This window comes from Polyodon spathula, chromosome 9, assembly GCF_017654505.1.
Source record: "Polyodon spathula isolate WHYD16114869_AA chromosome 9, ASM1765450v1, whole genome shotgun sequence".
Taxonomy (NCBI): domain Eukaryota; kingdom Metazoa; phylum Chordata; class Actinopteri; order Acipenseriformes; family Polyodontidae; genus Polyodon; species Polyodon spathula.
In genome coordinates, this window is record NC_054542.1 from 15,082,250 (window position 1) to 15,107,031 (window position 24,782).

Below are 24,782 nucleotides of genomic sequence, written 5' to 3' on the forward strand. Positions count from 1 at the left end.
CCTAGAATTATTGGGTGTGGTAGCCTTTCCGCCACCCCAACTACGAGGTGGTGTTTGATCGGCCCTACCAATAAATACACTTTTAGGATGGGGTATGTTGCCATATCTCCATGGATGCAAGAAATCGGCACCTGGCGTCGTGGCTGCTACGACACACAGCCCACGAAAGCTGCTTTAATCAAGGTCTGCTCACACCCAGTGTACACTAATACATGGGTTGTCACCTTGCCTAAAACTGCATTCACAATACAAGGCCCCTCCCCACCATTTTCCCCAAGCTTAACCGCTCCAAGATGCCCAATTGCATGCTGCCACCTCACACTTCATTGCCAATGGGCATGACATGGTCTGGTGCCCCTGTTGGTTGCATCCAAAACAGATAGGGGCGAAGGAGGGAAAATTGGTTACACATGTGTCTCATTGCTGGTATGGCAACAAGGCCAGGATAGCAGCTTTACCGCTGCTGGGGGCCAACCTTAACCTCCATGAAGAGGAGGCAAGGTTGCCCATTGGGGCCACAGATCTAGGAGGTCTCAGTCCCGGTGCTGTAGTTGGAGAAGAGAGACAAGGTGGTGTGCAGCTGCTCCGGTGGACGGGAGCTGTGGCCAGGTTGGTCTGGGCTTAGACCAGGGAGTCCTCAAAATCCTCCACCAGTATTACTGCTGCATCCAGAGTGGCAGGGTTGAGGCACCGTATTCATACCTGGGTTTTGGGGCCAACCACATGGCAGAATTGCTCCACTGCTATGGCTATGCCCATTAGCAGACCCGTTTTCTGAGCGGGGCTTAGCCAGTACACCATGTGGTCACACAACTGCTGCGCAACCACCCTGGGGGGCATGTATCTAGGGATCTTCGGTACTCCCGGAATTTATAGTTGTTTACTGTGCCTTTTCACAGTTATTGACATGTGTTGTTACTTATGTAACTGGGAAACTTTACAACACTCCTACAGATTTGCCTTTTCAAAACCACATCTGACAACCTGTGACAGCACATGCATAATAACAGTTTAAAAGGGTGAGGAGGATCAATAGGGTCAAACATTTTCCTATTGATTTGCATTGTATTGAATGCATTTGAAGTATTTGCCATTCAAATGGTTTCAGTAGAACATATGTACAGGTAGTTTTGCATTTTAAACAGTTATGATAAAAGCAGCTGTGTGGAGAGAGAGAAGCAGAGGAGGATATAGAAAGAAACAAGTTATACAGAATATAGATCCAATACAAACAATTTTATTATTATTTTAAGATGAGTGCTATTTGTGAACAAAAGTACAAGTAGTGATTTTTAAACAATGATACTAATAATCAAAAGATGATGGACATTATCTTAAAGTGTGTTGTCTGTACCAGGGATATGTCCAGCGGTGAAGAGGTTTGAAAGATAGTGTAGACAGGCTTACATACAGAAAACCATTTACCTAATGGTGTCAAGGATCTTCACTACCACAAGCTATTGCATGTATCAATCAAGGTAGCCTATATGGAGGCTCTCTTCTGTATGACTTTTCTGTATGTTATTCATTTTCAGATCCAGGCGCGCCAACTCTGCCAAGGTGCCCATATGGCTCCGTGTTCAGCGGGACAGCTCAGGCTTTTCAATTCGCAACCCAATGCATTCTGGTAAGCACAGTCCCACTTCTCTTAAAGGAAAGAATGGTACCAGACAGGTAAAACGTACCAGAATGCATTGGGTTGCGAGTTGAAAAGCAAGTTCAGTTACTTAATTGCAACAATTATTGTCTTAATTAGTCACGATTAACAGGTGTTTCAGATCTTTAGCCACAGATGATGTAAAGACACCTAGAAAACCTGGATAGGGCCTCTCCAGGACCAGACTTAGAGACCACTGCTATCAAGTGTTTCAGCCACTCAGTGCTGCATTTCTGTTCTTTCCTGAGTTTCACAGCACCTATACTGTCACATTAGAAAACTGCATCACTGTTTTCCCTTTCTAGAAATTAATAAAAACAGCCGCTGCCAGAGACTGAACAGCAATTACAGTGACAGCCATATAGTCCACAATAACAATAAAAAGCTACAAATAAAACAAACTTAACTAGCGGCAAAACTAGTCCACAAATCTTTTATGCAGGTTTCATTTCTATTTATTTTACGCTCACAAATCACTAATCATTGCTCATTCCCCAGGCATAGCATATCATTTTTGTTTCATTTTTTATTTATTTATTTATTTTTTTAAATGCAACATGGCAAAATAGGCAGTTAAAAAAATGAATCAACAATAATAGAAATAAACTCTTGTGGCAGCTAAATGAGGAGGCCAAAGGGTACAGTATCCATTATATAAATCTGTTATATAAAATGGTCTGATTGTTGCAGTTTGATTTGTGACATGCTATACAAGTGCGTTGTGGTTTGTTATTTTTTCTGCTGTGTACTGTACAGTGCTTTCTGATACTTTCGTATAAAAAACGCTGTAGAAATGTAATAAATAAACTCATTGAGCTTCCTCTGAAAAAACTTTATGGGTTTAGATACCAAGGTAGGGTGTCTTGTTTTCAGATGCCAGTGTAGCTTGCACGGCAACACCGCATAAAAACACACTGACGCTCGGGGCACCGCTGGACCCGCTCCATGTAAAGCACAGTTTTAAATATGCTTAGTCATTTTCAGCTTCTGCATTTTGCTGGAACCTCCACTGCTGCCCTCTCCAGCTAGTGTTGTACATTGTTCTCCATTTGTTACAAAATGATCCATTTCTCATTGAAGCCGCCGCCAAAATACGGCCGTCAATCAAAAGGTTCTACATAAGAACATAAGAACATAAGAAAGTTTACAAACGAGAGGAGGCCATTCGGCCCATCTTGCTCTTTTGGTTGTTAGTAGCTTATTGATCCCAAAATCTCATCAAGCAGCTTCTTGAAGGATCCCAGGGTGTCAGCTTCAACAACATTACTAGGGAGGTGGGGAGACCCTCACAATTCTCTGTGAACCACGCAAATTACGTGTGACATGTCACGGTTGCTAAGGAACATTAGCACGTTAAACAAAAGCTTTTTGCGTTATTTTAAATAAATGTAAAATATGTAATAATTTGTAATTTTTCACAACAACAACCTTTCCAAATCAAAAACAAAAGACATACAGCCTTGGGAGGCGCGCACCACAGTTTGAGAACCACTGATTCAATCAAAGCAAGTATAGTGAAGGAATTTGCTTGCAGCATTTAAAAGTAAGCTTATTTGTGTAAAAAATAAATTTGCCCCGATATTTAAAAGTAAAAAAAAGTCATTTTTTGCTTTTTTTTTTGTCTGCAGTAACAGCAGTTACATTATTGTTTAAAAGTCATGTTATTTTATTAGTCAAACTTTGCCCTCTACAATGCACCATATTTGAAGTATGTACACTGGCACTCTCAATGTTTATTTTTTAATTATAACATTTAAACCACTGTTTTGATAAAGTTTAAATGTTCAATAAATTAAATGGTATCTAGCACCCCTAAAAATTACAAAAAGTGATTAAAAAAAAATGAGTCCTTCCCGCCCCCCCCCCACCCCCCACTTTAACAGTTAGGCATCTACGCGACCGCCATTACCATACCCCCTTTGCAGTGTATTTATGCCTCTTCAACTAATTAATAAATTTGTTTTAAATAAATAAAAATCATTAATTAATAAAACTTCAAAAGCAAACTACTCACGTCTGTTCCAGTGCCAGAGACAGGGTTACCCCTGAAGCTCTTCCTTATGCTGCTTCTGCCTTTCTGTGATCCCACTTCATTCTGACTGAAGAGCTCCTCCATTCTCCGAGTGTCCAACTCATAGTCATCCATTTTCTTCTCCTCTGTCCAGATATTCAGTTTCCCTACCACGCGTTGGTGTGGAATGGTGTCCCAGTTAAAGTTGCGCAGTTTGGAACGGCGGTGAGAACTTCCTTTGAATAACCCGGTCCCCAGACGAGGGGGCTCCATAACGTTTAATGGAGGTGGTGGTGGAGGGGGTCCTATGCCTGAAGGTAGGGGAGGGGCAGGGGGTGGTGGTCCTATGCCTGAAGGTAGGGGAGGGGCAGGGGGTGGTGGTCCTATGCCTGAAGGTAGGGGAGGGGCAGGGGGAGGTGGTCCTATGCCTGAAGGTAGAGGAGGGGCAGGGGGAGGTGGTTGTCCTGAATTGGGCAACTTAGAGTATTCTGTGATGACCATGATAACCTCTCCATCCATCTGACTAACAAAGAAAATCAGTATTGGTTGTGACCTGTTAAACAAAAAAGTTATGGTCTTCAGGCCAGTCTGGAAGATTTGTATTACTTTGTTTTTTTTTTGAGGGTAACCTAAAATAAAACTAAAGTCAAAGGGTGGGGGGGGGGGGGAGAAACCTTCTGATGCACGGCTATGCGCTAACCCAAGTTCAACGTTAAAAATCCTGGAGCCAAGGTGAAAACCTGCAAAAAAAAGACAAAATTTAGTGGAATATCACGAAATATAAAGATTCAAAAAGAAATTACATAAAAACAAGCAGAGCAAAACCAATGCCACATGTTCTGCAGAATCTGTTCATTGGGAATTTGATCCTGTAAAAACAAGCCTGCACAAGCATTGGGTGGAAATACTTGAATGACTCAAAATTCAGATGCAGGAGTGACTTCATCAGAACCTGCAGGAATGTTTACTTGAATTGCTTTACCAGCTCGTGTTTATTGTTTTATACAACACACTAAATATCACTCGCATACAACACTTGGATCTTTGGATTTGTATAATGCTACTGAGTAAACATGCTGCAGTGTATGGAGCAGGGTATAGTATTCAAAGCACATGGGTGGGGGTGGTTACCTATAGCACAAGCAGCAGCACTTGCGTGTAAATAAACAACAAATTTTTATTAACTAATTAACATTTTTAAACTACATTTGAACATTTCATTCCATTTTTATGAATTGCCTGCAAGATAGGATTTTCAATCAAATATAAACAAGTAGATGGTGACATCACCAGTATATTATGCAAATTAGTACCATCGAAGGTTTGAACCTTCAACGATCAAGATGTACCCTTTGTTGCAACCCTAGTTTGCTAAATTCAGTTATTTTGATAAAGAAATGGGCAGAACCTGACCAAGATTCAGAAGCCTTAAAGAACACAAAAGAATACCCATAGAGTCTCAACAATTGGGCCAGTTTGGTGTCACTGTACAACAGATGCCTTCTAGGTATTCTCCATCTGCAGTTGCTTTATTAACAGGAATACCACTCTCTGGTTGTGGATTTAAAATGTTGGAAGCTGTGAGGTTATTGATAGCCATTTAAAACAGGATCATAGTATAACAGATAAGTGTGCAAAGTAAATATGTTAACAGTGCAATCAGCACACTTTTGAGTTTACTGGGCAAGTTTATTCAGACGCTGAAGGGTATTCGTCAATATGCAAAACAAACTTCAACACAACCTAACACACTCCTAATGTTCTCCTAACGTTCACATAGGGAAAATAAAACTTAGTTTTTATTGAAACTGGCTTCAATGTTTTTCCAAAGGTATCTTCATCAAACCACAATGCCTAACCATGGAATTAAGCAAATAGTAAGCAAACTTGTTAAATTTGCAGACGACACAAAAGTAGGAGGAGTGGCAAACACTGTTGCAGCAGCAAAGGTCATTCAAAATGACCTAGACAAGATTCAGAACTGGGCAGACACATGGCAAATGACATTTAATAGAGAAAAGTGTAAGGTACTGCACGTAGGAAATAAAAATGTACATTATAAATATCATGTGGGAGATACTGAAATTGGAGAAGGAATCTATGAAAAAGACCTAGGAGTTTTTGTTGACTCAGAAATGTCTTCATCTAGACAATGTGGGGAAGCTATAAAAAAGGCTAACAAGATGCTCGGATACATTGTGAAAAGTGTTGAATTTAAATCAAGGGAAGTAATGTTAAAACTGTACAATGCACTAGTAAGACCTCATCTTGAATATTGTGTGCAGTTCTGGTCACCTCGCTATAAAAAAGATATTGCTGCTCTAGAAAGAGTGCAAAGAAGAGCGACCAGAATTATTCCGGGTTTAAAAGGCACGTCATATGCAGACAGGCTAAAAGAATTGAATCTGTTCAGTCCTGAACAAAGAAGACTACACGGCGACCTAATTCAAGCATTCAAAATTCTAAAAGGTATTGACAATGTCGACCCAAGGGACTTTTTCAGCCTGAAAAAAGAAACAAGGACCAGGGGTCACAAATGGAGTTTAGACAAAGGGGCATTCAGAACAGAAAATAGGAGGCACTTTTTTACACAGAGAATCGTGAGGGTCTGGAATCAACTCCCCAGTAATATTGTTGAAGCTGACACCCTGGGATCCTTCAAGAAGCTGCTTTATCAGATTTTGGGATCAACAAGCTATCAACAACCAAACGAGCAAGATGGGCCAAATGGCCTCCTCTCGTTTGTAAACTTTATGTTCCAATATCTACATGCTTCCCTTGGGCCACCTCATCCACCAACACAACCTCATGTTTCACTCCTATGCTAGCAACACCCAGGACTACATAAAATTTGACACTGGTAGCCCCTCTGCCTGCATTGAAATCATCAAGGCCTGGATGTCTGCCAATTTTCTTCAACTGAACACTAATAGGATCTAAAACTCAACTTAAGAATGTCAGCATAGCTGCCCTGAACCTCAGAAACTGTCTGCTGCTGCCTTCCCCTGCATTATGAAGCCTTGGTGTACTTACAGACAGCAACTTCTCCTTTGATGCCCACACCTCCTCTGTGGTCAAATCTTACTTCTACCATCTTAGAAACATCTCCAAAGTCCAGCCCTACCTTTCCCTCCCAGATATGTTTGTCTCCTCTCGACTCCTAAAACTCTCTATATGGTGCTCTCCCAGCACACACCATTAACCAAATGCAGCTAGTTCAGAATGCTGTTGCCACGATTTACCAGATGTAAAAAATGTGACCACATCACCCCCAGTCTTGCTCAGCTGCACTGCCTACCTGTAAAGTTCAGGATTGTGTTCAAAACTCTTCTGCTCACCTACAACGAATGCCCTTCATCACACAGGTCCCAAGTACCTCCTCAACCTTCTGACGCGCTATGTCCCTACCCGCAAGCTGAGATCCTCGGATTCTGGCTTACTTGTTATCCCCAAGCAAAAGCGCACCACACTTGGACAACGCTCAATTAGCTTCATGGCTCCGACTCTCTGGAACTCTCTCCCAGCTTTGGTTCGTGATGCTCCAACTGTAGCTCGCTTTAAATCAACAAAACACACCTGTTCTCTCTTGCTTTCCATGCTCCTTAAGCCGGTATCTGTTATAACTGCTGCTACTACTATTTCACATATTGTTACCATCATGTATTCTGCACTTTCCACTGTATTTAGTGTACTATTTCATGTATTACAGATTCTTGTATTTACTGCATCTTGTAAAGCGCTTTGTGGTGGTATTCCACTATCAAATGCACTATATAAAGATTGATTGAAACCAGATTTTGACCTTCATTTGTTCGCGTAATTATATATCAGTAGCTGCTGGTGGCCAAAACTTTTTGGGTGTTCACATCTCAGATGTAGCAGACAGGGTGGGGTCTGTTGGGGTGGCGTCCAGGGGGCAGATGCACTATCTAATGGATCTGTTTCTTACTGGAAGCGATACAAAAAGTTTGTTCTGATGTCTTATCGTGGCAAACTTTTCAATTACTTTATTATCGAAGTCAGGAATGTAAGTCATCATGTCTTTCATTGCTAACATGGCTAACGCATTTAGCCTTCAGGTTTTCATACTGTTTCTCAAGATGGTTTTTATCCATTTCAGTGTTGAGAAGCACCTGAAGTTTCCCATAAAAAATATTTACTTTCAGCATTCTTTTGGAACAAGTACAGGAAGTACAGAAACTCTGTAATTGAGGCTATGGCAAAAACCATTTGCTTCTCTAACGGATGCTGTCAAAAAGTCTCCCGAATCATTGATTGTTTGAAAACACTCCAGCAGATGTTAACGCTGTTCAAACACTGTCCTCACTGCTCAACTACAAAAATTCCCCCTCGTTTGAGGAGCAGTTGGAAGTCTTGTCTTTACAACTTCATCCAAAAGCAGTTCTTTGGAGAGAGAGAGAGAGAGAAATGTTGAAAACCCATAGGAAGGTCTGAAAAAAAATTCAAGCCTCTGAAACTTGACTTGCTGTTTGACCCATTAATAGATTTAGTTGATGGGCATAGCAATGGACATAATGTGCGTTTGGATATGTGCCCCTTACAAGCTTCTGAACCCCACCAGTCTTGCCATGCATTACACTAGCTCCACCATAGCTCTGTGCAATTATTTTACCCTTTTCACTTTCTTCTGTGAATATGGCATCTAGCGATTGCATAATGGCAGTGGAAATAGCTTCAGCATTTCCATGTTCCAACTCATCATACCCTAAAAAACGCTCAACACGTCCAGTTTTGTGAACAATCTACCCAAGAACTAGTACACTTTGGTAAGTATTTGTAATGTCACTGGCTTCATTCACTTGAATAGAAACATAATCAGTCCGTTTCAGTTCTTTCACAATATTTTCCCTGCAAACCTCTAACATGCAGCCTAGAAGTTAATTTTGAACAGTCTTTGAGGTGCCTTTAAAGACTGTGGCCATCTTCAAGTGTGTTTCCATGGCCTGGTCAAAAGATACCAGTCCAAGAAACACACCAGGATTAGATGATAATGTTGTTTCACCATGACCTCTTAGGGCCAATTCAAAAGCTCCACAGAACTTTATGCACTCAATGATGTGTGCAAATATGTGTCGGTTTTTAGACACTTCTTCATTGTGCTTCTTTATGGTGGTTCCGGTAAGCACTGAGAAGTTGGAGAGCAAAATTCGCTCTACCTAACATACCTAGACGTGTCAGTGTCACCCTGAGCCTTAGCAAAAAGGAGACAAGGAAAGCAAAACCATGCATTGTGGCTTTCACTTGCACGACCCCATGGCATCGGCTTATACCAAGACTTGTTAAATGTTCGCGTTTATACTCATCCTCCGTCACTGTTCACCTGCACTAATTTTATGGGTGGTCTACTGGGTCCCAACCTTTGAGTTTCTGCACTTCTGCCAGTGTAGCAATTATCTGCTAACAAATTCTACTGTATTCATGTCTTCTTAGAATATTAAAACCTGGCAGTTTTTTTTATATACAATTAAAAATAAAAACTGAAATAGTTTGGCTGGAGAAGTGTCCACCCCCTTTGTAATAGCAATCCTAAATTAGCTCAGGTGTAACCAAATCACCTTTAAAATCAGACACCAAGTGGCCTCCACCTGTGTTAAATTGTACTGATTCTCATGATTTCAGAATAAATTCAGCGGCTCCTGTAGGTTCCCTCTGCTGGGTAGTGCATTTCAAAGCAGACCTAACCATGAGCACCAAAGGTGCTTTCAAAAGAACTCCAGGATGAAGTTGTTGAAAGGCACAGATCAGGGGATGGGTATAAAAAAATATATATATATAAAATCCATTTAATATCCCTTGAATCATGGTAAAGACGATTATTAAGAAGTGGAAGGTGTATGGCACCACCAAGACACTGCCTAAATCAGGCCATCCCTCCAAACTGGATGACCGAGGAAGGAGACTGATCAGAGAGGCTACCGAGAGGCCAATGGCAACTTTGCAAGAGCTGCAGGCTTTTATGGCCAAGACTGGTCAAAGTGTACATGTGACGAAAATATCCCACGCTCTCCATAAATCTGGCCTGTATGGTAGGGTGGCAAGAAGGAAGCCATTACTCAAGAAAGCCCACCTTGAATCCCGTTCTGAAGTATGCAAAAGAAACTCAGGAGATTCTGCAGCCATGTGGCAAAAAGTTCTGTGGTCTGATGAAACTAAAATGGAGCTTTCTTGCCTAAATGCAAAGCATTATGTTTGGTGCAAACCCAACACAGTGCATCACCCAAAGAAGACTACACATTCCTACTGTGAAGCATGGTGGTGGCAGCATCATGTTATGGGGATGTTTCTCATCAGCAGGGACTGGGACACTTGTCAGGATAGAAGGGAACATAATTGGAGCAAAATACTGATAAATCCTTGAGGAAAACCTGCGGCCCTCTGCAAAAAAGCTTAAACTGGGACGGAAGTTCACCTTTCAGCATGACAACGACCCAAAGCACACAGCCAAAGTGTAGACTTTCTACAGGCACTGTGTGTGTGTGTGTGTGTGTGTATATATATATATATATATATATATATATATATATATATATATATATATATATATATATATATATATATATATATATAATATATCTATACCTATATAATAGGATATATAATATATAGGATTATATAGTATATAGTTATATATATGATATATATATCATTATCTATATATATATATATAGTAATGATTATATACATACACAGTACACACACACACACACACACACACACACAGTGCCTTGCAAAAGTATTCTGACCCCTGACCAATTCTCTCATATTACTGAATTACAAATGGTACATTGAAATTTCGTTCCGTTTGATATTTTATTTTTAAACACTGAAACTCAGAATCAATTATTGTAAGATGACATTGGTTTTATGTTGGGAAATATTTAAGAAAAATAAAAAACTGAAATATCTTGCTTGCATAAGTATTCAACCCCTGTGCTGTGGAAGCTCCCAGTTTGTACCGATGAAAGAAATTGCCATAACGAGGACACAGTTACTTTACCATGGGCCTACACCTGTGAACCATTAAAGTTGCTGTCACATTTTCTGGATAAAAACCCCACTGTTGAAGGATCATTGGTAAGGCTGTGAATCTGAAGGAAAATGAAGACCAAAGAGCATTCTACAGAAGTTAGAGATAAAGTAATACAAATGCATAGATTAGGGAAAGGGTATAAAATAATATCCAAGTGTTTGGATATCCCAGTGAGCACAGTTGGATCAATAATCAGGAAGTGGAAGCTGCATCACACCACCCAGGCACTGCCAAGAAAAGGCTGTCCCTCAAAACTCAGCGCTCAAACAAGAAGGAGACTTGTGAAAGAAGCCACAGAGAGGCCAACAATCACTTTGAAGGAGCTACAGAGTTCAGTGGCTGGGAGTGGAGTAATGGTGCACCAGTCAACCATATCAAGAGCTCTGCATAGCACTGGCCTGTATGGGAGGGTGGCAAGAAAGAAGCCATTACTCAAAAAGTACCATCTGAAAGCAGGTCTGGAGTTTGCCAGAAAGCATGAGAGTGACCCAGCTGCGATGTGGGAAAAGGTTTTGTGGTCAAATGAGAACAAGATAGAGCTTTTTGGCCAAAACTCAAAGCGCTATGTGTGGCGCAAACCTAACATTGCCCATGCCTCAAGACACACCATCCCTACAGTGAAGTATGGTGGTGGCAGCACCATGCTGTGCGGATGCTTCTCATCAGAAGGGACTGGGCATCTTGTTACAATTGAAGGAAGAATGGATGGAGCAAAATACTGCAAGAGAATCTGCTTCAGTCCGCTAAAAAACTGAAGCTTGGGAGGAAATTCACCTTTCAGCAGGACAATGATCCCAAGCACAAGGCCAAAGCAACATTGGAGTGGCTCAAGAACAAAAAGGTGAATGTCCTACAGTGGCCCAGTCCAAGTCCTGATCTCAATCCCATTGAGAATCTGTGGAACTATTTGAAAATTGCAGTCCACAAGCGTCGTCCAACCAACCTGAACAACCTGGAGCAAATCTGCCAAGAAGAATGGGCCAAAATCACTCAGACACTGTGCGCAAAGCTGGTACATACTTACCCCAAAAGACTTAAAGCTGTTATTGCAGTGAAAGGTGGCTCTACCAAATATTAATGTGTGGGGGCTGAATACTTATGCAAGCAAGATATTTGAGTTTATTTCTTAAAAATATTTCAACATAAAACCAATGTCACCTTACAATAACTGATATTGAGTTTCAGTGTTTTAAAATAAAATATCGACCAGAACGGAATTTCGTGTACCATTTGTAAATCAGTAATATGAGAGAATTGGTCAGGGGTCCGAATACTTTTGCAAGCCACTGTATGTATGTGTATATTTTATATTAGACACACACACACTAAATAAAGTTGTTAGACTTTTACATGGAAATGGCATACACTTTTTCATCTATTTCAATTGAGTTGAACACACTGGTAGCTCAATTGCTTTCCTCAATGCCTCCTCTTCATTGATGTTGCTCTGGATCTTTCATGCCTGGACCATTTTGGGCCCAGACCATATGAATTCTTACCATCTGTTGGTCGCCTCACAAGTGGCAACCATGTCATCACTTGGAACTTTTCTTTCAATTGTAAACACTGCAGAAACTGGTTACAGGTGTGAAAGACCAAGAGATTTCTGCAAAATCTGGAAAAATAATCTTTCAAGCAGCCCGGCAAAATTCTCGGATTACTCCAAAAGATTTGACGCAAGAATTGAGAGAAGATGGTCAAGAAATTCACGAGCGAACAATTCAAACGATACCCTAAGATGAAGGTCCATGTGCAAAAACCAAGATGCAGACAAATCTAAAATATAACTTTTCACCAAGAAAGGAACAATATGGAGGAAGAGCGGAGAAGAATTTAAAGAAAAGTTCATCATGCCCACATGGTGGAGGCTGTGTGATGGTACTGGCTTGTTTTTCTTCCTTAGGCACCGGCAACCTGTGTATTGTAGAAGGATCAGAATGATGCAAAATATCAAAAAAAATTGCACTCTCATTTGTTACCCAGTGCTAGACGACTTACTGGATAGAGGTTAGTATTCCAGCAGGAGAATGACCTACGCAATCTGCAAAGTCTACAAAGGAATTTCTGAAAAAAGGAAGATTGCAGTTAAATTGGCCATCTCAGTCCCCAGACTTGAATCCCACCAAAACGTTGTGGATTGACTTGAAGGCTGCTGTTGCAAAAAGGAAACCAAAGTCAATTACAGCACTCAAAGCTGTATGTGTTGAAGAATGGGCCAAAATATCTCTGAAAAGATGCCAGGAAATGGCTTCAAAATAATAATAAAAAAAAAAAAAAAAAAACTGCAAGCTGTAAAAGCAGCAAAGTCTGGGCACACAATAGTACTTGTCAAAGGGTACCAAGCAAGGTCAAGAACCAGGAGGGTTACACAGACAGTGTGTGGATAGAAACTGCAAACGTAGTAGCAGCAGAGTGGTCGATTCAGAATTCTCATTTCTAGCCAGTAGAGGGCTAAATTGCCATCTACCTTGCCAGATGAGGCACCTAAAATAGCCATTTCAAAAAGAGAAAAAAATAAAATAATAAAAAAACACTTTACAGAGCTCTTCTGTTTCAGTGAATAGTATTCAAAATGTTTATTTTCTTCCAAAAAGTACTGTCAATTTCCACAAACGTATGCAAGTCCAGTAAAAAAAATTATATCGTAAAACATTCCTTCCGAGGGCATTTTGTTTCCAGGCTTAATGTTTCCATGGACACACTGAATCGTGATGGATCAATCAGTTTCGAGCTTACAATGATGTTGGTGATGAAGGCCTCACTGTACAATCATATACTGTACTCGAGTCAGTAACCGTACAGCAGATTTATGAAATTGACTTTATAAACTGTTTGTTTCTATGCAAGATTGTCTTTACTTCTATAACATACTCATTGCATTTCATACACTAGCACTGTAAAATTTCTTATGCACAGACTTCGATCAATCTGAAACTTAGCATATACAATTAATTCAGGAGACGACATTTTGAATTGCGCAATTAATGAATCTGTTGATTACTTTATTTGTATGTGCTTTGTTTTGCTGATTCAGTCTTTATTAAATGAAAATTATCACTATGAGCAACGAGATGTACCAGTCAGATATTTTACTCCATAATCAGTTGCTGTAAGCAATATTACTGACAGTTTACAAACAAAATGCAGACAAAAAGCACACGCACAAATATGCATAAACACATACTGTCATTATCTACCTGTGTTTAAACAGGCACAGTACTTAAGATGACTAAAGACAAAGGTTTGTTATTTTTAGAAGGAGCAGCGTTCCCACCAAGCATTTTAGATACTGAAAACCCTGCCGTTGTGACCGAGATAGGGTAAATATCAATGAGAAACCCTCGGCCACACATTAACCCTTTTAATATATTTTTGTTCTATTATATAATTTTGAAACTATATTCCACCACAAGTCTCAACAATTTTACAATTTACTTTAAACAAGACGTTTATTGTGGCTCTGCCTCCGATTCTGAATCATCCTCTGCTCCTAAGCTGCCCTGTCAGTTGTTATCAGGCAGCCTGCATGCTTAACAAGTAGTCTGCATAAATTTGCTTTATACTACTGCATACAAAACTGGCATCTGTACTGCCTTCAATTTTAGCCATCTTTATGGCTACCTATTGTTCCATTCTTGGCAATATCAAATTCTTTCAAAAACTTTCAATTTGTTCCCACTTTTTATATTTGAACATAAATACAATGTTGCTAGTTAAAGTAATAAAAGTACATTTAATAAATATTACCACAACTTTTTTTTTCAAAATCAGACTTCTTGATGTTATAGCAAGTAAAGCACCTGAAGTCACTTCAAACCTCTCAATGTTTATAGACATCACTTGGCTCATTGCTGGCATTAAAATAAGCAGAAAAACCTGAGAACTATATTACAGCAGTTCAGAAAACCAGATGTGCAGCACAGCTGTGAGAATCGCATTTACAGTCTTCCACTAACAGTAGTTCAGTCTACAAATAAATATTTTGAAAAACCTGTTTAGCGTATTGCTGGCATTTACAATAACAAATATGAAGCAGTTTCGTACCAGTCCAGCAATGTCATGCGAGAGTAATCCCATGTACAGTACAGCAATCCCTGGTAGAAATCTTGGCAAGGGCGCTAACAAAAGTCAAGTTCATCTACCACACGGTAGAGCCCACAGAGAGGGTGCTATCGCTATTAGAACATTTTCTTTTTTCTCAAAAACACACAACACTTCAAAACCTGTATTTACCTTGAACTTCTGATATTTTGCTGTGTAACCTTCCACCGAGGAAAATAGTCCCTAACAATTATAATATAAAAACAACACATGTAGAGAAAACTTTATTATTAATTATTTGGCTAACGTTTATTTATTGGAGTCTTACTCTTTCTTAGTATAATTTATCTGGACATCGACTGTTGAATAGTCAGTGTAGTATTGAGTCAGACTCTAAACTTGGAGGCGGGACGACATTCAAGCAGGCAGGCAGTGGATTGGCTGGTGCGGAAATCAGACATGATTTCGCTCGTCTCTAGACCAGCGTCAGAAAGTATGTTTAAGTAGCTTTTTATATGTTATCAGATTAGTTGTAGATTAGAATGTTAAGGGAAAATGCTGGTATTCATGGGCAGATTGATTTAAAATTTGAAAACTCAATATCATGAAATTTGACCCCCATTTTTTATTCATGGAAAGTGATCTTTGTGTTATTGCAAGTCATGCTGGCCAATAAAGAAATGTAAATACACATTTTAAATGTTTATAATCAGTGTCGAAATTCAGGCATTATAGTGTAAACACTTCATCTGACACAAAACCCTGGCGATTTTTGATGAAGTCAGCGGAGGGAGGCTGTCGGCAGTATCTTTTTACTGTATGGAAAACAATGGAGAGCGACGGTGAGTTTTTAGAGTTTTTTGAACTGTCGCTTTCAGAATCTAGCACCGGATTTGATCAGACACCAGCATCTGACAACCAGGAACCAGAGGCAGGTGTTTTGTAGCCCTACAGATTCTGGCGAGGAAAGTTCGGGCTCCAATTCAGATGATAACCGAGACATTGAGAGGTTGCAAAATAAGGAATGGTAGGTCCTTTTCAGGAAAATGTTTGTAAAAGGAAATGAGGCCGATTTCATTCAAATTATTAAAATAGTTAATGTGCAGATGCAAGTTTGACTGAGTGACAGTGTCAGTGGGAAAACACTATCTACAGCTCTAAACCTTGGCATGCGATCAGAAATTAGAGGTGAAAGCTTATAATGGGACTATGTGGGGCAGTTTACTGTTATGTTAATGTTGTGCTGTTATTTTCCAGGTGTCCATGAAAATGTTGCTGCCCCATGCCTCTCGTGGAAGAAAGTATGTTGTAGGGAGATAGAAAAAGTCTGAGAAGATAGGGGACATTTCACATAGGGTTCCACGATGTTTGCCTGTCTGTGCATACAATACAAACAGCATACTGTGCTTAGAGACAGGAACTTTGGCATTATGCAAATGAGGAAATTCACAAGAAAGTAGCCAGAATGATATTAAAAACTAAATAAAACAAAAAAACGAAGCATATTAAAACAAGTGGGGATCTTTAAGGTAACAGTATTTAATATTTCCACCAGGAGCTTCTATAAACTCTTAACGGCGCTACTAATAAATTACAAAACACTACTCGATTTAAACCTACCGACTCTTAAAGTCCCCATAGAATTGAATCTGTTCAGTCTTGAACAAAGAAGACTACGCAGCGACCTAATTCAAGCATTCAAAATTCTAAAAGGTATTGACAATGTCGACCCAAGGGACTTTTTTGACCTGAAAAAAGAAACAAGGACCAGGGGTCACACATGGAGATTAGACAAAGGGGCATTCAGAACAGAAAATAGGAGGCACTTTCTTACACAGAGAATTGTGAGGGTCTGGAATCAACTCCCCAGTAATGTTGTTGAAGCTGACACCCTGGGATCCTTCAAGAAGCTGCTTGATGAGATTCTGGGATCAATAAGCTACTAATAACCAAACGAGCAAGATGGGCCGAATGGCTTCCTCTAGTTTGTAAACTTTATGTTCTTATAGCAAGTTGTTAATTGAGACTGGTTTGTGTTTATGTTTTAAAAATCGGTACGTCTTAAAGCCAGGTGTTGTTTTTAAAAATAATCCATCATTCTGTTACAGGTTATCGTTACACACCCTCCAGGCAGTTGGAAAGGTGGATCTGGCATTACCTTGGATAGCAAACTCACGTACCTCTACCTTCCTGTGTTGTAACCCTGCCGCAATACAACGTTTAGGCATAGCAGAACTTAACTTTTAAATCTTTTTAAATTGTTAACAAGAATACATCTACTGCTGTACTTACAGTGTACAGTGAGATTCCACTACCTCCGATGACGTCACGCGGTCGACGGTCATACAGTCAGAAAAATGTCTTCCTGCTAATGTTCAGAGGGACATTCAAAATGATATTTTGCAGAAACTAATTTATCGCAATTGAACATTTTAAACAAGCATTAAGATACATTATATTATCATTTGGTAAAAGGTTGTTAGGAAGTTGATGTGGGGACTTTAATTTGCAGTTAAGCAAGTCATTGCTCCAGCAGGCATCTAATGCAAAAGATAAACCCGCTAGATCTGGAAGCCGACTGGCTGTTCGCACTCAATGTTTTTCTAATGGTATTGACTCACTCGTACATGATCACATGAATTACAGCAAAACCTTAAGAATACTATCGCACCATCATATAAATCAATTTCTTTTAGCTCTGTCTTACTGAAACATTGCTTTTTTTTTCTTTGTTGGTGCAGCCACCATGTTGAGTTTCAGCAGAAACATGGCGTGAAGTCACATGAATAAACTTGCAAAAAAATAAAAAATGGACATGGTATGTGTTCAATTACTAAACACTTAAATGTGTATTTTAGACTAATGTGCTGATTACATTTTTACCAGTTTCAAAACACTTGAGATGATTTCTGAAAAATCGACGGTTTTTAAAAGAGAAATAAAACAAAAACTTCAAAGTGTGAGTATTGTGATTGTGTTTACCAGAGTATTCATACTTCTAAACAATGCAGGAAGATTGTGCTTCACAGATTTTAGTAATCAGTTACACGACGAGTAAAAAAAAAAAAAAAAAAAAAAAAAAAAAAAAACACACTTTAGAAGTTAATGAGCAGCACGAGAGAATCGTCAGATGTGTGCTTCGCCCACCCTGTGCCAGCAGTAGATTCTCTGGTGCAGAGAGAGCTCTGCACTAATGTGATGTGCATTCTTCCAGAGGGACATCAGAGAATCTGCTGCAAGACAGACACAAAATGCTATTTTTGTATTTTGTAAGCAAGCAAAATAGGTTTACCTTGAGTGACTGGAGTCTCAATTGAGGTTGGATTTATGACTAACTTGTGAAAAGTTAGTAAATTGAGAGTGAAGATTGTTGCCAGTTACTGCGAAAAATGTTCCCATTTTAGCCTTAGAGGTAACACTTGAACTACTTTAAAAAGGGAATTTAGATACTCAAGTCAAATGGAAATGTATGTTCAAACTTATGTACAGTACGAATCTTTTCTTCATTCTCCTCTTCTATTGACATCACACTTTCTATGGCTTCCCAAAAGAGACAGCCATATTTTCTTTGTATATTAGGCAAGAGCCTCAGTCAGGGGAAGAAGGGTATTTGGACAGGTACTTTTTACCAGGGAAGGCGAATTGACGCTTGGGTATAGACGTGCTGGTGTGACACGGTCTACTACATGACAAAACAAAGCAAAGTGATATGAAGCATTAGAGTGTCCAGGCCTTTAAAATGCTAAAAGGAATGGTGCAAAGATAGATACAGTATACAGACATTAATGAATAGGTTAACACTGCACTTGCTTTCACTTTGAAATTCACGCCTAGGCACTCGCCAGCTGTTTAGTTGGCTCATCTATCAGAGTGCCTCTTGTGGCGACACATTCTTCCAAAATTGAGCTACAACAGTATGACATATTGAAAGTCTTAAATAGTGTATATAATCTACATTAATAACTTACCCTTGTCCACAGTACTACATAAACAATGCAATTTTTACAGTAAGTGGTCGTACTTTAATACAAATTAAAGCTAGTAACTGTGTACTGCAAGCACCAGCCAAAAAGGGAAGCTGCTCCAGATTTCCTATAGTAGCTCATGCTAATCTCCTAAACAAGTGGTATGTCAGTTTGTGCAAATCTGTATTTACAAAGTGAATAAGAAATATCCAAAAACATAGACCAAAGTGATTTTCCATTACATATACCTGTAACTTGATATTTATGTACTGGAGTTACTTTCAAGCTACATCGTTCAAGTAAATGCCAATACAGTATTGACTTATTTGTATTTATTTTAATCAAGCAACAGTTAAACAGAATTAAAACAAAATATTAAACTAAAGAAAAATACAACGCACTGTAGAAATCGCATTAATATTTACAGAAAATGCAACAGAAATTAACTGCTGAAAACTGCAAAAATCGCTAGTGCATTTTTTAAAATGTACTTATTTATTAATGCACTTGCGCATTCTCTGACTATAGTTAATGAGAAACGACAACATGGTAAAAGTACATACTCAGAATCTTGGAAGACTAAAAATAAATGTAAGGACTGGTTGATTCCATAAATATTTTTTGAAACTTAAATGGGTCTTTTTTTTGTTTTTTTGTATAAAATGCAAAAGAAAAAATGGAATACAAAAATAGAACAGCACAGCTCCCTTTTCTGTATTCAAATTTACTACCAATTAACACTACTACTTGTCATCTTTAATTTAGAGATTGCTTCACGATTCTCTTCTGTCTCACTTGGTATTATAGTACCTATATAGTGGGAATGCTTGTTTTTGTGCTTGAAATAATTTCTCTGTCTCAGTTGTGTCTGGTTCGGTCTTTCTTTCACCACTTTTTTCTCTGTGTATCAAATTATTGCAAAACCAAAACAGTCTGCTTAAATATGTGGCCTTTACTTTGAAATTTGCAGTGTGCCAAGTCAAGGTTGCGGTTTTAAAATTCTAATGAAAAGTAATTTGTTTTCTATAAGTAACTTTTACTTGCTCTTTAAATCTTGATACCTAAAATCAGAAAAACAACAAAATAAAAAAATAAACAAAGTTACACATTTTGAATTTAGGCCCATACAGCTTTAGACCCTTGCAAAACCCTGAAATCAGAGCAGGACAACGGTAAAGGTATTTTCACATCAAGTGCGTCACGTCAAAGCGTCAGTGTTCAACGTATTTTGACGAGGTCGAGTTGCTGTCACACCAAAGGCGTTCAAATAATTAGAACACAAGAAAAGGCAAACCTGTGATGCAATACACACATATTTATCACACACACACACACGTCACATTAACGCAGAAATTTGCATCCTAGATGCAAAATAAATCCATTGGACAGAAAGCTATGTTGTCTTGCATTTACAGGACACATAGAATAGGAAAGGGATATGCATATTAGGGATGCTCCGAATCCAAGTTTGAGATTCAGCTGAAAACCGAATGCATCTAAAAAAAAAAACTGTCAAGAAAAACTGAAGGAAACTGTTGAATGAAAAACAGAGTGGCAGCTACCAACAAGGGGCCAGCACAATCTACAGCTTTGAGCCTTTTATTTCATAGTATTCTTATTACTGAATGGAAATATATCCCTGAATAAAATTTCAGTTTGAATCACACATTTAACCGCTAGGCCCCTCCCCCACAACAGAAAAGTCAAAATACAGAACCATTTACTTACCTTTACAAGAAATGACAGCTGCATCTTTGCCATAAACCACTATTTTCTTTGATGACGTTTCAACCTGTGTCACCAAGTGTCCAGAATCTCGGAACACTAAAGAAAGTCTGGTTTTGTAACTCACCTCTCTAAACAGCAACATATTTCGGTAAAGTGAATGCGAATTGTGCAAACTGTCGCTAAATTAATTGAATTGTTTTACTTAGTTGTTACAAAAAGCACACACATGCCTACAAGGATCATTTCCATCAATCAGACCTATACAGCTGCTGATTGGCTTTGAGTCTCTGACTGGGCGGGACTGTGTGAAGCAAGAAACATTAAACAAACAGAACCTTTACCTGTTGTCACAAGGTGAAATGAAAGAGTGCAGGTCAGTGCAAAGTTATCTATAATAATGATGTTGCACTACTGATATTGGTTACTGTATAAAAAATTCAAGCAATACAGTTAATCGTTGTTACGACGCTCTCCGGATAGAATCGCCACCACAATTAAACAATTATTTACTAAACTGCTAAGAAAAATCACACTTTTTACATGTCGAATACAGTTGAGAGGCGAGTTCAAATGAAGTTTACACTGGACTCTGACGCAACGCACTCAGTGTGAAGAGACCTTAAACATCATTAACTTTAACTAATAAACCATGGAATAAAGTTCACATGAATTCAGATCCAGCTGTGCATCTGAATCTTCATTACATGTTTACTAAAGAGTAAGGACGTTACACACAGTTTGTACAGTACTGTACTCTGATTCATTTACTGCTGTTCTTTCAACTGTTTTCATAAGGACATAACTAAAAATGAACTTGGAATTACTGCAATACTGTAAACGTGTGATATCTGTTATTTATATGCATGTTAATGGTATGGCTCATTGCACCTGTGGTTAACAACACCTTGGATAAGTCGACACTAATGGCTTCCCCATGGGGTGTCAAGTTAACAGAGGTTGCCTGTATAATGAAAAACCCAAACCTAGTTTGAATCAATTTAAACCAATTGTCTCGTACCACACCAATAGTGGGGTTTGTTTTGTTGCCTATCAATAACGTTTGTTAAAATACTTTTATAGGGGATGTTTACAAACTGAACAGAGACAGCACACGGCAAGCGATTTTCTTATGCATGTTTGAAGGGAGAGGGAGTGTGGGGATAATCTGATGGAGGAGGAAGAGATTTTGATCCTAGTTTAAAAGTAGGAGAAAGCGGGCACATGATATGTAAAAAAAAAAAAGCTATGTGGAGTCTAGCCCTATTTATGATATTCTTTATCTGTTTATACTGTAATTTACAGGAAATGTTTGCCTTAAATGAACAAATACTAATCCTACTGTCTGTTCACTAATAAAATAAATGTTATAATTTATATAAAGTTTAGCTCTGGGAATATGTAGACACTTATGTAAAAAGTGTTTTGTGAGAGCTCTACTCTGTGGAATAAATTGTATCTACAGAAAAGTACCTAAAAAAACAGTAGTCAACCCCCAGATTAAAAAAAGAAAAAAATTGAATTTATGTATTCATTTATTTAGCTATTATCGCAAATCCGTTACTCCGTCACCCGCCCAACACAAGGAAACGGCACAGTGCTTGAGGTGAAACCTTTAAGTTTTATAACTTATTTCTAATTTATTAACTTTTTTTTTTTTTTAAAAAACTATTGCTATAAAATGGCTGTCTCCTCTAGCTACTGTAGGAAGAACAGAAAATGGTGACAATTGTAGATTCAGCAATGAGTGGACCAATAAATACTTATTAAAAATTTACCAACTGTACCGAATGCAAAGCCAGTGTGTTTACTGTGCAATGAACGTGTGTCAGTGGTTAAGGAATACAATATGAAAAGGCATCTTGAAACCAAACAAGGAGCTATCCAGGCACTTAGAAGCTCAAAAATAGAAGCGCTGATCTCTTCTTAACAGTTATACTATTAATAGGCCACATACATTTTAAAATGTTTGTAATAACACTCTTAAATTCTCACATTGTTCTATTATTAAAAGTACAGCTCATATGGTAAAATGTGAAAGTCTTGTTCAACATATGAACATGAACTTTTCCCAATCTGACCTCCTTAAATTTAAAAAACTAGTTGAGCCCTGCTCTAACTACGGCAACTCTGTTTGTCCAGGGTATATAAAACACACATGCAAGCAGTTTTACAGCAAGTACAGCATAAACCAGTCCGCGTTGTTGCAGATGAAACTACAGATGGGAGAGATAATGTCCTGAACATTGTATTTAACTTGTAATTTTATGAAAATTGTATATTTTTGTAATAATGCCCCTCACGACTAGTCTGTATATTGCAATGCCAGCAATAAGGTGTTTGTTCAAAACACCTTTATTTGTTGACTGACCTACAGTACATTGTTACTAGTGGACTGCTTTCCAGAAAACTACAGTATCTCAGGGGCTTAAATGAATTTAATAGATTTATGTAAAAATGTTATTTATGTTCAAATTACATTGTTAATTCTTAATAAATTGGTCATTTTGAAAAACAGAATTTGCCATTCCCATAACGGAAAAAATCAGGAGCCCGACAGCTGTGTACCAAATATTAAGACAATAACCCAAAATGGACTGACCTAATATGGAAGCAATACTAGGTCTGAGGTATGTCAAGGTCACCCACACCGTTAGCATGCAGGGTTTCTATAACATTGTAAATATGAAGTCACAACCTCAAATTGTATCTGAAATTTGACTGTTTGTCACCATTGCAGCAGAGGATCTGTAAAAAGAAACAAGGACCAGGGATCACAAATGGAGATTAGACAAAGGGGCTGTAACAGGGAGAGATCTGTGCTGACTCTGCTGGCGTGTTCACGGGCTGCAGGAAGAGGGCGGCAGTCGCCCAACAACCGCCTGTGAGTCATGGCAGTGACACGGGGAGGTGGGAAAGTGGGTGTGTGGACTTTCCCCCTCTCTGAATGGCCGAGAGGCGGGTCTTGGGTGATTGTCGGTCCTATAAAATAACGCTCTGTTGTTTCCTCAGGTCTGCCCACTTAGACGCGCTAAGGGTGCGGACACTTTGATTCAGGACCGGGAATCAGCGAGACAGAGAGAGAGAGCGGGGAACCCTTGGGCAGACCCCGGCGTATTGTGAAAGAGCAGGCGAGATAGCCGAGAGAGTAGGACGGTGATCCGGGTCGTGCGGGTAGCGGCGACCGGGATAACGCTGCCGAGTGCAGCACCTTTTATTTGTAGTTTTATTACTGTTTTATTTTCCCTTGTTCTTTTCGCCTTCTGTTTTCATTATTATTTCTTTGAGCACCTGCGAGTGCATTTGCAGGTCGTGTACCAGCTGTGGTATTTCCGTGGTGCTGTCTATCATCGTTGATAGGCAGCCCACGGTCAACAGTGCCCTCTACCGGAGAGAAAAAATACAAGGAAAGAAAAAGAGCCGGCCTAAAATAAAACTGGGCACCTGTGTGGTGTTTCCCAAATACACCTGTCTGTCTCCTTGTCAGTGAATTACCCACACCCCTTCCACAGGGGCATTCAAAACAGAAAATAGGAGGCAATTTTTTACTCAGAAAATTGTGAGGGTCTGGAACTAACTTCCCAGTAATGTTGCTGAAGCTGACACCCTGGGATCCTTCAAGAAGCTGCTTGATGAGATTCTGGGATCAATAAGCTACTAACAACCAAATGAGCAAGATAGACCGAATGGCCTCCTCTCGTTTGTAAACTTTATGTTCTTATATACTTTTTCAACATCAAAATTCCATACTTTTTCCAGATTTCCACTGGTTTTTCCCAGCCTTGTGTTTAGTTTAGTTTCTACTAGTTTTTTGATAGTTATCAACATAGACAGGCCGCCGCAGAGCATTATAGCTTTTTGATCCAGAGCAGAAGTTGTTCCTGATTTTCTAAAAGTACATGTCAGAATCTGGAAGTACATATCTAGCAAGAGACAATGCAGGTATGCAAAAGAGAAGTAAGATACAATCTAAGAAATGTCTAACATTTGAGAACTACGTTGCACTATTTACAAAAAATATACAAAGTTGTATACTGTAAGTATGCATGTGACAAAATAGGATAGTATAATGGTACCAATAGTATACTAAAACCAGACAATTTTGGCATAAGTATACTTGCAGTATGTTACTTTTTTTGTAAGGGATGATATTGGATTCTGATCCAAACTTCTTTACACCCTCTTAAATGCTCAACACTATGGGTGGTGAAAAATAAATGAAATAACAAAATGTGCACACATTTTATATTAATGTGCATGTGTTGTCTATTAAACACACAAGTCAAATACTAAATACAGTACACCCTTGCTATAACAACCCTGTTTGGGTCC

General features: G+C 39.0%; 1 protein-coding gene across 1 annotated transcript in view; it reads right to left on the minus strand.

Annotated features, from left to right (window-relative positions):
* Positions 1-24,782, minus strand: part of LOC121320424 (FH2 domain-containing protein 1-like) — a 92,119-nt gene that overhangs the window by 64,002 nt on the left and 3,335 nt on the right. Inside the window, exon 2 of the mRNA XM_041258748.1 lies at positions 3,672-4,408. Within this exon, the coding sequence (XP_041114682.1) occupies positions 3,672-4,187 (516 nt within the window). The 5' untranslated portion in view covers positions 4,188-4,408. The remainder of the gene's footprint in view (positions 1-3,671; positions 4,409-24,782) is intronic.